Source organism: Monodon monoceros, unplaced genomic scaffold (genome assembly GCF_005190385.1).
Source record: "Monodon monoceros isolate NGI ecotype Baffin Bay Population unplaced genomic scaffold, NGI_Narwhal_1 Super_Scaffold_18, whole genome shotgun sequence".
NCBI lineage: Eukaryota > Metazoa > Chordata > Mammalia > Artiodactyla > Monodontidae > Monodon > Monodon monoceros.
In genome coordinates, this window is record NW_021703774.1 from 160900900 (window position 1) to 160917268 (window position 16369).

Genomic DNA, 16369 nt, shown 5'->3' on the forward strand with positions numbered 1-16369 from the left:
GAACCCTGTGTACTACCTTTGCAACTCTCTGGAAATCTAAAATGATTTCAAAATTAAAAGTTTAAAAACAAGCTAAATATATATATATTTAAATGTCTCTGCGATAATACTGGTCCAGAATATACCCTTAGTTATGCTGTCTGACCCTCAGCCCTAAGTGTTGTTTAATGGCCAAAAAGACATCAGATGATTTGGCATTTGCCGACTGTCTATTCATGGCACTGTAAGGATACCAAGACAAAACCATATAGAGCCCTGCCCTGAAGGAGTTTACTCTCTAGTGAGGGGGACAAACATATGTATAAATAGCTACAATACCTGGAGAGTGGGTGGGGATCAGAGAGATTGATCAAGACCTTGAAGGTGGAGAGAATTTCAATAGAGACAAAAGCCAAGGACTCAAGGCTGGGGGTTGGTGTCAGCAAAACGTATAGGTGTGTGACTTTCCAGGGAGATGGGAAGAGTCCAATAAAGCTGAAACTCGGAGGGGTGGGGAGAAGTGGGGACAGAGGTCTTAGAGACGTAGAAGGACCTAAGCTCAGTGAGGAGGACAAAACTCCTTTCTATTTTTAATATATAATTGTTTCATCATTAATAAAAGGAATATATGTTGGAAAATCCAGACTATTTTGCCCCCAGAACAAATATTTTGGTGCATTTCCTTCATTATATTTTGTTCCTTGTAGTTGAGCTCATACTATACGTACAGTTGGGTAGCCTTTGTTTATTTGTTTCATTTAGCTTAATATCACGAGCCTTTCCCCATCTCATTTAAAAAGAATCTTAAAGCACGAAGGGAGGTCACTTTCCTCTTAATGCAAGAATCCTTCTTCACCATCTTGGTGGCTGGCTGACAGATCTTTGTCTGGACACCTCTCCTAGCAAGAATCTCATTTATTCTTTAAGACATCCATTCTATTGTTAGCTAAGTCCAGTGACCACAGAGTTCTTCCATGCATCTTAATTGTGCTTCCCTCCAACTATCCCTTTTTGAAGATGCCAGATCTTCAAATACATCAAGAATCAAAGAATTTCAGGGTTTAACTGATCTTGAGGTAGGTTGCAGTTACCTCAAATGCCATGCCAAGGACCCTTGGACTATAATCCAAGGGAGTCATCAATTTTTTTTTTTAGGTTTCAGGAATTTTTATTTTTCTCATGTAATGTGCCCCAAAGTTTAATTCATCAAATGTTTTCAAGCAGAAAAGTCATGTGATCAGAGCTTTGCTTGATGATAGCTGTCACTTATTGAAGGTTTATTAGGCATGAGACATAATGCTAGATACTTTACACATATTATTTCATTTAGTCCTGACAACAACCCTATGAAGTAGGGGAATTCTCCCCATTTCACAGATGAAGAAACGCAGGCCCCAAAAGAGGAAGTCACGTGCCCAAGCTCACACAGTAGTAACTGAACAGTACCTACAGCATCATTTAAAGCACAGATTCAAATTCCTGCTTGTGTAACCTTGGACAAATGTCTAAAGTTCTCTGGGCTTTCCTCCCCCCATTCGTAAAATAATAGGGTTAGGCTAATAAAACAGTGTACAGTGAGAGCTAAAAACACAGACTTGGAACCTGGCTGCAAAACGTCTGTGCTTCTCTGTGTGTGGACTAGTTGGTTAAGTGACAATCTCTTTGCAGGCCTGCTGCTAACATTTGCCAGACCCAAGTCAGGAGTATAAAAGGGAAGCCCATATACCTTACGTCTAAGCATTTAAGAGTTATAAATCAAGCTAACAAACCATTTTCTAAAAATATATGCTTTATCCTTGTACTTTGACAAGTATACCTCCAAAGTAACTTAGAAAGCCAGGTTTTGAGTTGAGAATTCTTGGGTTCCTTGGAGTTCCAGGTCAGACTGTGGCTGAGCTAGATACCTTCTCTTCCTATTTCTGGCTCCTGTGTACACTCCCTACCCCCCAGCCCCCATGTGCAGGATTTATCCACACCCCCTACGAGCAGCCAGCCTACAGGGGTGTACTCATTGGTTGGCAGGGAAGTTTGCCCTTGGGAGGATAGACCCAGGGAAGGGGCTGGTGCAGTTGCTGAAAGTAGACTCTGGCCATTTGGACAGGGAATTCTGGAGTCCCAGTTCCCAGAGTATGGTCTAGAAGGGTGCCCAGGCTCAGGGTGGGCATGGCTTCTTGGCCCCAGGGGACTCCTCGCCTATGAAAATGGGCACAGCTGGAGGAGGGTCAGAGTGAAGCCCTTTAAAGTGCAGGGCCTAGGACAAGGACCCTGTTGACAAGTCTAGGAAGATACTGTCTCTTTGTGCCTTAGTTTCCTTTAGAGTGACCAACTCATCAGGGTTTGCCTCGGGCTTTCACAGTTGTAGCACTGAAAGTCCTGAATCCCAGGAAAAACCCTTAGTCCCAGGCAAACAGGGACAGTTGGCCACCCTCACTTCCTCATCTTTACAATTGGGTTAATAAATCTCATAAGATTGTTCTGGGGATTAACATGAGTTAACAAACATGGAGTGTTTAGACCAGTGCCTGCCATGTGGTAAGCAGTCTATAAGTATGTTGGCTATTATCATTTTTTTCAAATTTCTTTACTGTAGTAAAATATATATAACATAAAATGTACCATCATAACCATTTTAAAGTATACAGTTCAGTGATATTAAGTATTTCATAATGTTATGCAACCAACACCACCATTTATCTCCATAACTCCTTTCATCTTATAAAACTGAAACTCTATCCCCACTAAACAATAGCTCCCTATTCCCCCTCCCCCCAACAGTCCCTGGCAACCACACTTCTACTTTCTAGCTCTAAGATTTTGCCTACTCTAAGTATTTCATAAAAGTGGAATTAGGGACTTCCCTGGCAGTCCAGTGGTTAAGCCTCCGCACTTCCACTGCAGGGGTCACGGGTTCGATCCCTGGTCGGGGAACTAAGATCTCGCCGCCACAAAATGTGGCAAAAAAAAAAAAAAAGGAATAAAAAGAAAGTGGAATCAAACAGTATTTATCTTTTTTTGACTGTCTTATTTCACTTAGCATAATATCCTCAAGGATCATCCGTGTTGTAGAATATGTTAAAATTTCCTTCCTTTTAAGGCTGATTTATGTTCCATTGTATGTCTACACCACATTTTGTTTATCTATTCATCTGTCAATGGATATTTGAATGGCTTCCATGTTTTAGCTACTGTGAATAATGCTGCTATGAACATGGATGTACAAATATCTCTTCAAGACCCTGCTTTCAATTATTTGGTGTGTATACCCAGAACTGTACTCGCTGGATCATATGACAGTTCTATTTTCAATATTATGATGAACCTCCATACTGTTTTCCACAGTGACTGTACCACCTTACATTCTCACCAACAGTGCACAGGTTTCCAATTTCTCCACATCCTCATCAGCACTTATTATTTTCTGTTTTTTTGATAGTAGCCATCCTAATGGCTATGAGGTGACGTCTCATTGTGGTTTTGACTTGCATTTACCTCATGATTAGTGATGTTGCTTATTTGCCATTTGTACAGCTTTTTTGGAGGAATGTCTATTCAAGTACTTTGCCCATTTTCTTTCTTTTTTAAAAAAACTTTTCATTGAGGTATAATTGACATATAACATTATGTTAATTTCAGGTATACAACATCATGATTTGATATTTGTAGCAGCAAAATTGTTACCATAATAACATCTAATTAACATCTGTCACCATACATGTTACAAAAATTTTTCTTCTTGTGATGAGGACTTTTTAAGATATACTTTCTTAGCAACTTTCAAATATGCAATGCAGTATTATTAACTATAGGCACCATGTTGTACATTACATCCCCATGACTTATTTATTTTATAACCGGAAGTTTATACCTTTTGACCCCCTTCACCCATTTCACCCTCCACTCTGGCAATCACCAAGCTTTTCTCTGTATCTGTGAGCTTGTTTTTTGGTTTGGTTTTGTTTTGTTTTAGATTCTACATATAAGTGAGATCATACAGAGTTTGTCTGACTCATTTCACTTAGCATAATGCCCTCAAGGTCCATCCCTTGGCCCATTTCAAATCAGGTTGTTTTGTTTTGAGTTACAGGATATTAATCCCTTGTAAGATATATAATTTGCAAATATTTTCTCACTTTCTGTGGGTTGCCTTTTTACTCTGTTTATATTGTCTTTTGATGCACAAAATTTTTAATTTTCCTGAAGTCCAATTTTTCTTTTGTTGCCTGGTGTCACACTAAGAAATCATTGCCAAATTCAACATCATGAAGCTTTTGCCCTATGTTTTCTTCTAAGAGTTTTATAGTTTTAGGTCTTATAATTAGATCTTTGATTCATTTTGAGTTAATTTTTGTATACGGTGTGAGGTAAGAGTCCAACTTCATTTCTTTGCATGTGGCTATCCAGTTGTCCCAGCACTACTTATTGAAAAGACTATCCTTTCACCCATTGAATGGGTCTTAGCACCCTTGTCAAAAATCATTCAACTGTATATGCAAGAGTTTATTTCTAGGCTCTTTATTCTATTCCATTAGTCTATATATCTGTCTTTATGCCAGTACCACACTGTTTTGACTCCTGTAATTTTGTAGCAAGTTTCTAAATCAAGAAGTGTGAGTCCTCCAGCTTTGTTCTTATAGCTACTATCATTTTAAAGGTTCCATTCTATTAGAAAATGCTAAGTTTCTATAAGTGGAAGCTTGAGTGAGAAAGAGGGAAGAGTTGAGTTTGACTGAAGTTTTAGATCTGGAGGGCAAGAGTCTAGCAAAGCCTCTAGCAGAATGGGGAAGTGAGGTATGGTTGGTGGGAAGATGTTAGTTCAATGTGGGTCTTATAGAATTTGAGGACCTTATGGGGCATCCATGAGGAGATGTCCTTTAGGCAGCTGGAAATGTTTTTTAAAGTTCAGGGGAGAGATGGAAGCTCAAGAAGGCAAATAGGCAGTCATCCCCATAAAAGGAATTGTTGGAGGAAGGCATGGAGGTAGATAAAAGGGATGAAGGTTAGAACATAGAGTGAGAATATGGCAGGGGCAGTGACATCTAGGCCCCGTTCCACTCACACATTTAATGTGTGTGCATTTTACCATATTTTGTTGACTCACATATGCCATTTATTTTTTTTTTTTATTTTTTATTTTTTTTGCGGTATGCGGGCCTCTCACTGTTGTGGCCTCTCCCATTGCTGAGCACAGGCTCCGGACGCACAGGCTCAGCGGCCATGGCTCACGGGCCCAGCTGCTCTGCGGCATGTGGGATCTTCCCGGACCAGGGCACGAACCCGTGTCCCCTGCATCGGCAGGCAGACTCTCAACCACTGCGCCACCAGGGAAGCCCCTGCCATTTATTTTTAAGATAGCATTATTTTATATGCCACTAAGAAAATATGCTGTCAGCAATTATGACCTGGTACTTATGGACTATGAGCACACTGATTTCAAAGATCCACAAATGTGGGGGAAAATACATCTTAGAATGGATTAAATAAAATATATGCCAGCCACTGTGTCAGGCATCATGGAGAGGGGAGTGGGATACAGCTATGAAGAAGACCCTGCCTTCAATAATCTTCCAATCTCATGGTGGCACCTGCAGATACTTCTACCACAAGACTGATTGAGACAGTGATACAGCGCAGGCACCAGAGCTGTTCTGAGATCAGCTGCTGCGAGCAGTTATTAATATAGACAGAACTGACAGCCATGTCTTTCCTGGGATTTCTAGTCCTCCCCCTCCTTTTCCCTAATGCCTGAAATTTCTAGGAACAAAGCCTTTCCATCCTTTTTTTTTTTTTTTTTTTTTTTGCGGTACGCGGGCCTCTCACTGTTGTAGCCTCTCTCGTTGCGGAGCACAGGCTCCGGACGCGCAGGCTCAGCGGACACGGCTCACGGGCCCAGCCGCTCCGCGGCATGTGGGATCTTCCCGGACCGGGGCACGAACCCGTGTCCCCTGCATCGGCAGGCGGACTCTCAACCACTGCGCAACCAGGGAAGCCCCATCCATTTTTTAATGAACTGAGATAATGAATTAAAACACCATTGTTTTGTGGTGGGTGTTGAATTGGTACAACTCCTATAAAAGGCAATTTGGAACTATCCAGATTACAAATGTATTTGCCCTTTGACCTAGCAATACCACACTTTCAGATATACTTACCCACATGGAAAATGCCATATATACTAGCTTGTTTATTACAGCATTGTTTGAAATAGCAAATAGTTGGGAATAACCTAAGAGCCATGGATGGGGCACTGGTTAACTAGATTATGGAACATTCATACATTGGATCCCAGATCCAGGAAATGTATGAACAGGGAAAAGATCACTGATATGTACTGTTAACTGAAAGAATGCTAAGTGCAGAACAGTTACAGCAGACTACCATTTTATTACGAAGTGGGGAATAAGTATACATAGCTAAAATTTGCTTATGTACGCATGGAGAAACCCTAGGATACATAGGAAACTGATAACAATGGTTAGGGTTGGGGAGGTGTAAGTAGAGAATTTGGCAGATGGGGATAGAGAAGGGAGGAGAACTTCCTATACTTTATTTCTAAACTATGTGAATGTGTTGATCTATTCAAAATGTTACATTAATTGAATTTTTAAAAATACCCCATAGGAAGAGTTAAGCCAGTGACAATGATTCCCACCAAAAGGAGAAAGTCTACTAGTCATCATTCATTCACTTATTCAGTAACCTATAGTAATCAAGAAACTTCTCTAGCAATAATGGGTAACAAGTCTCAGCACTGAGATGTGCCAGGCATTGTGCTAAGCACTTTCACATACATTACCTCATTTAATCCTCACCACCTCTATCAGGTGGAGGGTGTCCAGCACCAGAAGAGGAAGCTGAGGATGAGAGAAGTGGTTCTTGCCTAAAGTCAACTGCAAACATCCAGGCCCCACCATCCGGGGCCAGGCTCAGTTCTGCGCAGGCACTAAGGATACCGAGACGAGGACACAACCCCTGCCCTCGTGGACTTAGTTGTCTAGTGAGGGAGACAGACAAGTAAAATAGCCGATTCACAGACAGGGTTTGAACAGGAAAAGGAGTGTTAGAGCACGATGCCTAAGGATTAGGGGACAAAGGGAACAGTGAGGCTGGGGACAAGGAGAAAACCTCTCCCACGACACCCTTTTGCCGAGGACAGGCCCTGTAAGCAGCAGTGGAACCTGGAGGCGCCTCTGTGGCAGACAACCCTGCAGCCTCAGAACCAACAGTGAACAAAGGCTGCCGGTGCTCTGTAAGAACAGAGCAGATCTGACAACAGCCCAGCTTGTTTGATCAGTGTAGACATCCCTTCTGCACTTTGAAGCCTGAAGCGCTCTCCTTTAGCTGTCTACACAGATCAAATAAGCTGGATGGCTGCCATATCTCTACTTCACTTTGTGCTAATCCATAGTCGCAGCCAGCTCCACAGCAATTCGACCAAACCATCTGAGCAGAGGCAAAAATAATTCTCATGGGCAAAGACAGACAATTCCAAGATGTGAACATTAACTCCTTGCTGCCACTTCAGGAGGGAGTGGATTTTGAAGTTAGTTTTAGGAAGCTTCCAAGAAGGGGGCTCCTGCCCCTCTCCAAAGTGAAATGGCAAAGCTGTTTCCTCTCCTTACAGTCTGAAGTCCTTCCTATTCCAAGGCTCATACATGAACACTCATAAGAGTTGACAATTGGGACTTCCCTGGTGGTCCGGTGGTTAAGACTCCGAGCTTCCACTGCAGGGGGCACGGGTTTGATCCCTGGTGGGGGAACTAAGATCCCGCCTGCAATGCGATGTGGCCAAAAAAAAAAAAAAAAAAAAAAAAAGAGTTGACAATAGATAGCTGTGGTCTAGTTCTTAGAAAAGCAGCCCCATCCTAAAGAATAGGATCATCCCACCGGACACATTTTTATTCACAGGATCATTCTGGGGGAAACCTTACTCCAGCCCCCTCAAGTCATCAAGCAGCAGTGGGGATCTCAGGAAATCCTTGTCATAGAGGCTGGCAGGGCCAGGCTTCTATCAACAAACCCAGGAGCCAAGTGGCATCGTTAAAAAAAGATTAAAAATCTACATGAGTTCTAACATCTTCATTCCTAGCTGTGGTTTCCATGGAAATAGACATCTGCTCCAGGGAGAAAGAAAAGGTGGGGGGAAGCGGTATAAGTGCTTTAAAATAATCAGTGTTTTGAAAGATTTATTTTTTTTTCTGTCATAACATTAATAGTCAGAAATGTGAGATTTTGGTGGCAATTTCTTGTATTAAAAAAAAGTGTGTCAAATGGGTGGGACCTTCCTCTGCAAACCTCCAGATCAAGTACAAAGACTTCAAGATAAAGGCTGGTTCAGGGGATAACAGACCTCTTGGCCTTGGGTTTCTTGCTTGTTGCCTGCCAATCTGTCACTTTTCAGCGAGCTCTTATCCCCACTCCTCTTCCTAACGATTTCTGAGATTTTGCTCAGAAAATCTGAAAGATGGAAACACCTGGCTGTTCGGTGGCTAAGTTTGGTCTGAGAGGGAGAAGGCTCTCAGGGTTCAGAATCTGAAATTATTCCTGGTCCTGCTCACATGCTAAGGGAAAACCACTTAGACTGGGGGCGGGGGAGAGGCCGACCCCACACAAGGAGGATTGTTGGAGAAAATGCTGCAACAAGCATATTTCAGGCATCAGTGCATTGCTAATTGTTTGCTTTGTGTGGTGTGTCTGCTGCCTGTATGATCCAGTTTTCCTTGTCTCAGGCACTCTGAATTGTATTTAACTCCAGCATATCCCTAGTGACTAGCTGGACATGGGAGTCCTTAAATTAGGACTCCTGTTTCGGCAAACTGGGTCGTGTTTGTTTCTTGGTTTGGGGAGGTGGAGCAATAAAATGAAGGTGTCCTTTTGCCTAGTCAGGACCTCAAAGCAGGTGCTTTGGTGGAATGACCACCACCGAGGACAGAGCCTTGGTCGGGGGAATGGGAGAAGGGGCTTGGGAACCATGTTCATTTTATTTATTTTTCCTCTGGCTTTTCTGTGGTAAGAATGAGGCTAGTCGTTCTAAGATAGCCAGGGTCAGACCAATTTCCTTTGTGTATCTGCTGTGCTTCTGATCTATCCAGGGCAGGGGGAACCGTGACCTTGTGGCTTCTTTTGTTTTGATTCTTTAAAAGGGCCCCCACCGATCAGGGAGCACGTGCTTCAAGAACAAAAGCAACACTTAACTGCAGACTGTGTAGTAGTCTAGAACTGCTATTGCGCTTCCTTCCCTATCATCCGGCAAAAGGCTTGGCAGAACAGATGGGAGTCTGCATTTAAGCCGACTGACTTTGTTAGACCAAAGGAGATCAAATTCCAGAGCCTCTTGCTTTCCCCCCACAGGTCTCTGGTCACCAGCTCAGGGACCCTAATATGGTAGCGAGAACTCACACAGTGAGTTAAGGGCCACGCCCGTGCCCTGTTAGGGCTGAGTGGGTTAGAGATTATGATGATGTCACAATACAGGTGGCAGATGGGGGCGTCGAGTGGCATTGTCCTGTCACAAGGGCTTGGGCGTCTTACGTGGCGGTACAGGGTGGGGCACCGAAGGGGCAATGCGCTGTCCGAGTGCTGCCCTTGGGGCGACGTGGGGCAAGTGGCTCAACAGACGCGGAGTCCAGGCGGCCACCGTCTGATAGGTAGAAAGGGACCCTGCCCCGCCCTTTTCCTAAGGATGGGAGAACTGGTTCAGACCCAGGCAGGGTCACCGCATCACCCTCTTCCGCGGCCAGACGACCGTCCCAGCCCCCGGCTCACACCTGGAGACACCGCCAAGAAGCCCTCACCCCTCGCATTGTCCTTCTGTCCCGCCAGCCTGAACTACACTTCCCGAGGTGCTCCGGGGTCCCCAGGGGCGGGGCTCACTTGGGCTGTCGGGGGTGGGGAGGGGCCGGCACGTGCCGCCTCTCTCAGCCAATGCGGAGCCCTGCGGGGAGGTCACGTGCCGCTGTTTGGCGCTTTTGTGCGCGCCCGGGTCTGTGGGTGCTCAGAGTGTGGCCAGGCGGCTCGGACCGAGCAGGTGGGTGCGGGGTTCCAGGAGGAGGTGGCGGCGGCGGCTGCAGGCTGGGGGCAGCGAGAGGGACGCGGCCGGAGGGAGGGGCAGGGTCTTGGCAGCGACCCCTTGCTGGAGGGCGGCGGGCGGGGCCGCGGCCCCAGAGGGGCTGGCGGGCGGGGATCGCTCCGCTTTGTGTGTGGCTCGGGCGGAGCCTCGGCTTTGTCCCTGCTCCCCGGGGGCGCGGCTGTGGTGGGGAGGGGGCGCGGCCTGCTGGGCGAGCTCGGTGCGTTAGCCCCGGGAGGTCGTCGAGGAGACAATAGGGGGCGTAGGCCCTCGTTTGGCCCCCACCTTCCTCCTGCAGGCGCGGCCCCGCTGGGGTCCCCATTGTCTCAAGAGGCGGGGCGGCGACCCCAGGGAGCAGCGCCCGAGAGGTTGACACCCCATGAGAGCGCTCCAGTCCTCATGGAGTGGGGCGCGGACCGCTTGGGTGGCGGCAGATTGGGAGTGAAGGAAAGAGGTGGTGAGCCGATGGTGGGGTACCCCACGGTTTTTTTCCGGGGACTGCCCCACCCGCCCAGCTGCGGCGAGGGTGGGGGCCGCCGCAAGGTGTTTTTGGCGGGAGTTGGTGGGGGCGTCCGCACGGGGCGAGCCCGGGAAGGGCGGAGTTACCCGGATAGGACCGTTAGCCCCGCCTATCCCGCCCCTTCCCACGCGCGCGGGCTCCGGGGTGTTATGAGTTCGGGGAGATTCGAAAAGGCGCGGGGAGGAAGGGGGCGGGGCCAGAGGCCGGAGTGTAGGGCATGCTCTGATTGGTCGGGGGCGGCCTGCCGCTTTTCCTCGCTTGGGCCAGGGCCACGCCCACCCTGGATCTGGTGCTGAGTCTAATGCTCCGCCGGGGTTACACCGTGTTGCTGACTCGGATTTTAAGTTCCAGGTGTTGAGACCCTGTATTCCTACGGTTTTGGTACTAGTCTGGGGTCTACAAGAATCATGACCTTTAAAAAAAATCAAGGGATGTAGAATTTTTCATGAAAAAATTCTACACAAGGCAGCAACTATTGTAACCTAAAACCTATAGGTTCATAAAAACTAATTAATGTTACCAGCTGTTGGACAAGGAGCTTAAACCGCAGGAACAATGGGAGTTCGACATTATTGGTTAATATTAGCTTGGGCGTTTTGTTTTCCACATGGCAGACACAGACAAAGCAGGGTTGGGTATTTCATTTGCACAATGAGTTGTAGGCAGTGTTAAGATGGCTCCGGTCTCACTAGGCGTTGAACCTGGAATATCTTCTCACCAGGGGGAAAATATAGGGGAGGAAAAAATCTTGTGACTGAAACTCCGTCTAATTTAAAAAATATAAGTATTTTTTGAACAGGCAAGTTCATTTAACTTCATCTTCTGCAACCAGCGTTCTTTTCAATTCAGATTTTCCAGTGTTGGAGTATTTTATGGATTTTTATAATTTTCTAGTTAATGATGTCTTATTTAATTCCACAGTAGTGATTTTTCTGACATTGATTTATATGGATGTGATTTGAGGTCCCTTTGAATCGATGGCATGGAAATGCAAAGAAATTGATCGCATGCTTTTGAAAATCGTTTCCAGGGTTTTCCTTGCTAGTGGATTGTGTAGAATACACTGCCAGTCTCTTGTCTTCTGTTCACCATGGCTTCTTCTGGTAGGTAATCTATTTGGAAAATCCGAAATTGTGATGGGCTTCTAATTTTAGAATAGGAGATGGCTCAAGTCTTAAGCTTATAATTTGGCACTTGTGTTTTGGTCTTACCAAAAAAAAAAAAATCTATTTTATAAATCAGAGAATAATTAAAAAAGAAAAAAATATTATTACTTGAATGTACTGAGAGCTCATAATTATTGTTCATTATTAGATGATTTGGCTTGGTGTAAAGCAAAATGTGGAGTTTTGCATAAGTCTTTGTTTTGTTCAGGGAAATGATTGTCAATACTGATATCTTAGAATGGTATTTATTAATCCAAAAATGTTGAGCTTTGTTTTTCTGGGAGGTGGTATTTAGATAATAATTTCTTGCCTGTAAACACAGCTGCTTCATCAGCCCTAATTCTATTCATTAAATTGATTTGGTTTTTAGAAAACGGTAGAACAGTTTATTAGAATAGGAAAACTCCATTTTTCTGAATATATTATAAATATGATCAAATCCAGATATCCAGGTGAAGGAACTGGAGAAGCGTGCCTCAGGCCAGGCTTTTGAGCTGATTCTCAGCCCTCGATCAAAAGAATCTGTCCCAGAATTCCCCCTTTCCCCTCCAAAGAAGAAGGATCTTTCCCTGGAGGAAATTCAGAAGAAACTAGAAGCTGCAGAAGAAAGACGCAAGGTAAACATCAATTCACAGAAAACAGGATATTTATTAATGTAATATGGCAAATCTGTGTTATTTTTATAAGAGGAGGAAAACAGAATTGTAGCCAGATGGTGATTATAACTGTGAAAATTACATATGCCAGTGGTGGGAACAAAATACCAGCCATCATTTATTGAGCTCCTATTGTGTACCATCTCCTTTACTTATATTCTCCTTTTCTACAGTTACCCTAGAGGGTAGGTGTTGTCTGAGATACTAGATTAGAAAATGGTCTCAGGAATGTTGTCATTTTTCTGAGTCATATAGCTAGTGAGTATTGGAGCCAGAATTCAAGCCCAGGTCTGCCTGAAACCAAAGTTCATGCTTCTCATGCTTTCTTTTTGAAAAACAGATTTGTTGGTGGATGATTCTTTTTTTGTCTCTTAAGGTTTGGGGTTTTTTTGTTTTGTTTTTTGGGTTTCTCTGTATGTCTGTGGTTTTTTTTTGTTTGTTTCGTTTTTTGAGAGCTGTACAATAAAAACATTTTAAATTGCTAGTTATGTGATTGTGTTGCTCAGCTGGCACACTGGTATTGTGGCAGCTATTATCTAAGTACTTCTGTTATAAAGTAGCTGTCTTTAAAAAGAACTAGTCAGAAAAGTCAACAAATATTAATATGCTTGTTATAGAAAAATTGAGAACCGCAGAAGTTTATAAGTAGGAAATTAAAAGTATCCGTTATCTTCGCAGAAATAACTATTGTTAACATTTTGGTGTATTTCCCTCTATTTAACGTTTCATTAAGAATTTTACAGAAATTCTCATTTAGTCCCCCTTTCCAACAACCTTGTTTGGGGTAAGTGGGTTTAATTTTAAAATTAGAGAAATGAAGGCACAAAAAGGTGAAGTAGTAACCTGCCTACGACCAACACAGTTAGTGTTTTGAAGTCTGGTACATGTAACCACACACATACACTTTGGGCCCCTTTTTAAGCTGCTGTAGCACGTGCTGTGCACCTTTTGGTGCCGCATGTTTTATGTATGTGTGCTGACCCACTGTCAACATGGAATTATTTCCCCAGGAAGAGTGGCTGTGTTTGCAATGGTGTTTCATCTCCCACCTGCTCTTCTGTTTAGTCTGAGTTGATAGAGTTTGAATGAGTTCACTTAGTTTGAGTTCATGGAAGAGATGTAGCCAAAGGCTGGACAGAGACTTTTTTTAGGAATCAGTGCTGGCCCTGTAGTCATTAGTCTGCGCTTTGCATAGTAACTGGCTAAATATAGTGAAACTCTTATCACGACTGGGATTTTGAAGAAGAGAATTAACAGAACCAGTGGCAGATGCTCTGAAGTTTTCATGCAAGTTGATGCTTCCAAACACGTTGGAATCTGTTTGGCAATAAGCTATTCTGGGTCTGTTGAAGGAGGCACACCGTGGTAACAGAGCTCCAGTGGTCTGGAATTTAATGCAGCTTCCACAGAAAAAAGCTAATAAGCCTTTCCTTGAAACAAATCCTCTGACTTAAATAGTAATCTGGAGGCTTAGTCTTAAATTTTCTATCATTGCCATGTATTTTCTTTTTATCAATATGGTTACATTTTTTATAATGACCTAATTTTCTTTAGGTAGCCTTTGAAGTTAAAAAACCAAAATTCTTTACAATAAAGTGTCATTCCTAAGTGCATGTCACTCAAGTCATCTTGATACCATTAAGCAGTAAATCTTACGAATATTTCCTTAAGGAATAATTGGGCAAGAATCTCTGAACAAATATGGGCAGTCTTCCAAAGTAAATACAAACGCTAGAAAAAGAATATAATTTTCACGGTATTTTGATGTGGATAATTCAGGTCCTGACTTCAGTATTATTTAGAGATCTAATTTTCTATCTTCAATCCTCAATTAATAATTTCTTTTGTGATTTTTAACTATGCTAAATAACATTTCAGAGAGCCTAGCCTGTTAAATTTTTTTCCAGTCCCATGAAGCTGAGGTCTTGAAGCAGCTTGCTGAGAAACGAGAGCATGAGAAGGAAGTGCTTCAAAAAGCGATAGAGGAGAACAACAACTTCAGTAAAATGGCAGAAGAGAAGCTGACCCACAAAATGGAAGCCAACAAAGAGAACCGAGAGGCGCAAATGGCTGCCAAACTGGAGCGTTTGCGAGAGAAGGTTGGTGTCTCTTCCTGGCTTTGAGGGGCTTAAGAGCTTGAGGTTTGATACACCAACGAAGTGGCTTGAACTCTCTGCCTTGATCACATGTGCTTGGTGTCTTTGTCATCACTTTTGGGGTTAACATGTTAAATCAGAGGCATCTTATATTAAATAAGAAGGAATATTCACCAATTTCCAGCATAATTGCACATTGTTTGGAAGTGCAGTAGAAGGCTGAATCATTAGGTTCCATGAGTGACCCAGGAAGTTCAAAGATGATGTCTTAGAACTCTAATTATGTGATTCCCATAATACATAATTATATAATAATAGTATATTATTATATATGTTATATAACATACGTACTGATGCTGATTTGGGCCTCTTGGGGGTGTGACCTGGCAGGCTTCTTTTACTTGACTGATGATATATACTGTTTCTTTACAGGACAAGCACATTGAAGAAGTGCGGAAGAACAAAGAATCCAAAGATCCTGCTGATGAGACTGAAGCTGACTAATTTGTTCTGAGAACTGACTTTCTCCCCCTCCCCTTCCTAAATATCCAAAGACTGTACTGGCCAGTGTCATTTTATTTTTGCCCTCCTGACAAATATTCTAGAAGCTGATGTAGGACTGTATAGGTAGATCCAGACTGTATGATGTTGTTTTAGGGGCTAAAGGGGAGAAACTAAAAGTGTTTTACTCTTTTTCTAAAGTGTTGAAGTCTTTCTAATGTAGCTATTTTTCTTGTTGCATCTTTTCTACTTCAGTACACTTGGTGTGCTGGGTTAATGGCTAGTACTGTATTGGCTCTGTGAAAACATGTTTGTGAAAAGAGTATGTAGTGGCTTCTTTCAAACTGTTAGATGCTGAATATCTGTTCACTTTTAAATCCCAATTCTGTCCCGATCTTAACAGATGCTACTGTACTTGAATGGTTAATAAAACTGCACAGTGCTGTTGGTGGCAGTGACTTCTTTCTGTCCAGGTAATAAATTGTCCAGTGATAGAGACCCTCCTAGTTTATATTTGTTCCAGATGGGGCCTTTAGGCTGGCGGAAATACCCAGCACACACATCGCTGTGAGTTCTCTGCCCTGGAGTTTCTCGCTCCAGAGTTGTATGCATTGTCTTCTTCCACAATCGTCACTTTGTTGTGATGCCTCGGCTCCGATCAGCTGTTACGATAGTGTTTCAGATGTTTATTGGCGAACAAGCATTTTTTGTTTCCGTGCCCCCATTAAAAAGGCAAATGGTGTTTCTAGAGAACAGTTTAGAGAAATCTTAAGATCCTAGTTAGATATATTTGATGGTTTATTTGCTTTACGTTACAGCTGGGGGTGGCGTGAATCCTAATGCTTTCCTGCCATAGGAGCCATTTCTCAAGAGTCAAAAGAGTAGTAAAACCTTGTGTACCACTATAGCAGCCCTTATGAACTGAGAAAGGGAACCTTATTTTCTGGAGCAGCATTGACTTGGGTGGTGAAGGTTGGCAGTTGCTTCATCTTGTATCCAGAGGCTACAGTGTTCACAGTTGTCGAGGATTGCCTCTCAATTCCGGGAAAGCCTTTGGCAGCTTTCCTAGGCTATTTGGGAAATAGCCTTAATTACATATGATTATTTGCTTCTCAGACATCTGTGGAAAAGCTCTTGGAAGCCACGCTCCTTGAAAGTTTCCAGGATGACGGCTAATACTGCAGTGGGGTCTGCATGTTGCCATGCTTATGCCTCTGCAGCTCTTGATTTGGGTTTTACCAAACTTAGAATAATAGCCTACCAACCTTTCTTCTACGTTGTTAGGATTAAGTGAGTGTGCGTGTGTGTGTGTGTGTGTGTGTGTGTAGAGCACACTTAGAACCGTATTTAGTATATATTTAGCACTATATATAAATAACTTTTTAACC

At 43.4% G+C, this 16369-nt stretch overlaps 1 protein-coding gene across 2 annotated transcripts; it reads left to right on the forward strand.

Annotated features, from left to right (window-relative positions):
• The first annotated feature begins 9532 nt into the window (after positions 1–9532).
• STMN1 (stathmin 1) lies at positions 9533–15891 on the forward strand. Of its 2 annotated transcripts, none has more exons than XM_029231064.1 (5): positions 9533–9623; positions 11593–11665; positions 12173–12345; positions 14292–14483; positions 14913–15891. In XM_029231064.1, exons 2-5 carry the CDS (start codon positions 11653–11655, stop codon positions 14982–14984), a joined length of 450 nt encoding a protein of 149 aa, XP_029086897.1. In that variant the 5' UTR covers positions 9533–9623; positions 11593–11652; the 3' UTR covers positions 14985–15891. The 2 variants fall into 2 exon arrangements, with proteins under 2 accessions (XP_029086897.1, XP_029086896.1); XM_029231063.1 differs by lacking the exon at positions 9533–9623 and adding an exon at positions 9891–10003 and having other exon boundaries at positions 14913–15440.
• Positions 15892–16369: the final 478 nt, after the last annotated feature.

Bases quoted from the DNA above. Each gene is read 5' to 3' on its own strand.
- STMN1 (XM_029231064.1), top strand. The intron at 12,346-14,291 runs GTAAACATCAAT...ATTTTTTTCCAG, and splicing joins CTGCAGAAGAAAGACGCAAG to TCCCATGAAGCTGAGGTCTT. The intron at 14,484-14,912 runs GTTGGTGTCTCT...GTTTCTTTACAG, and splicing joins TGGAGCGTTTGCGAGAGAAG to GACAAGCACATTGAAGAAGT.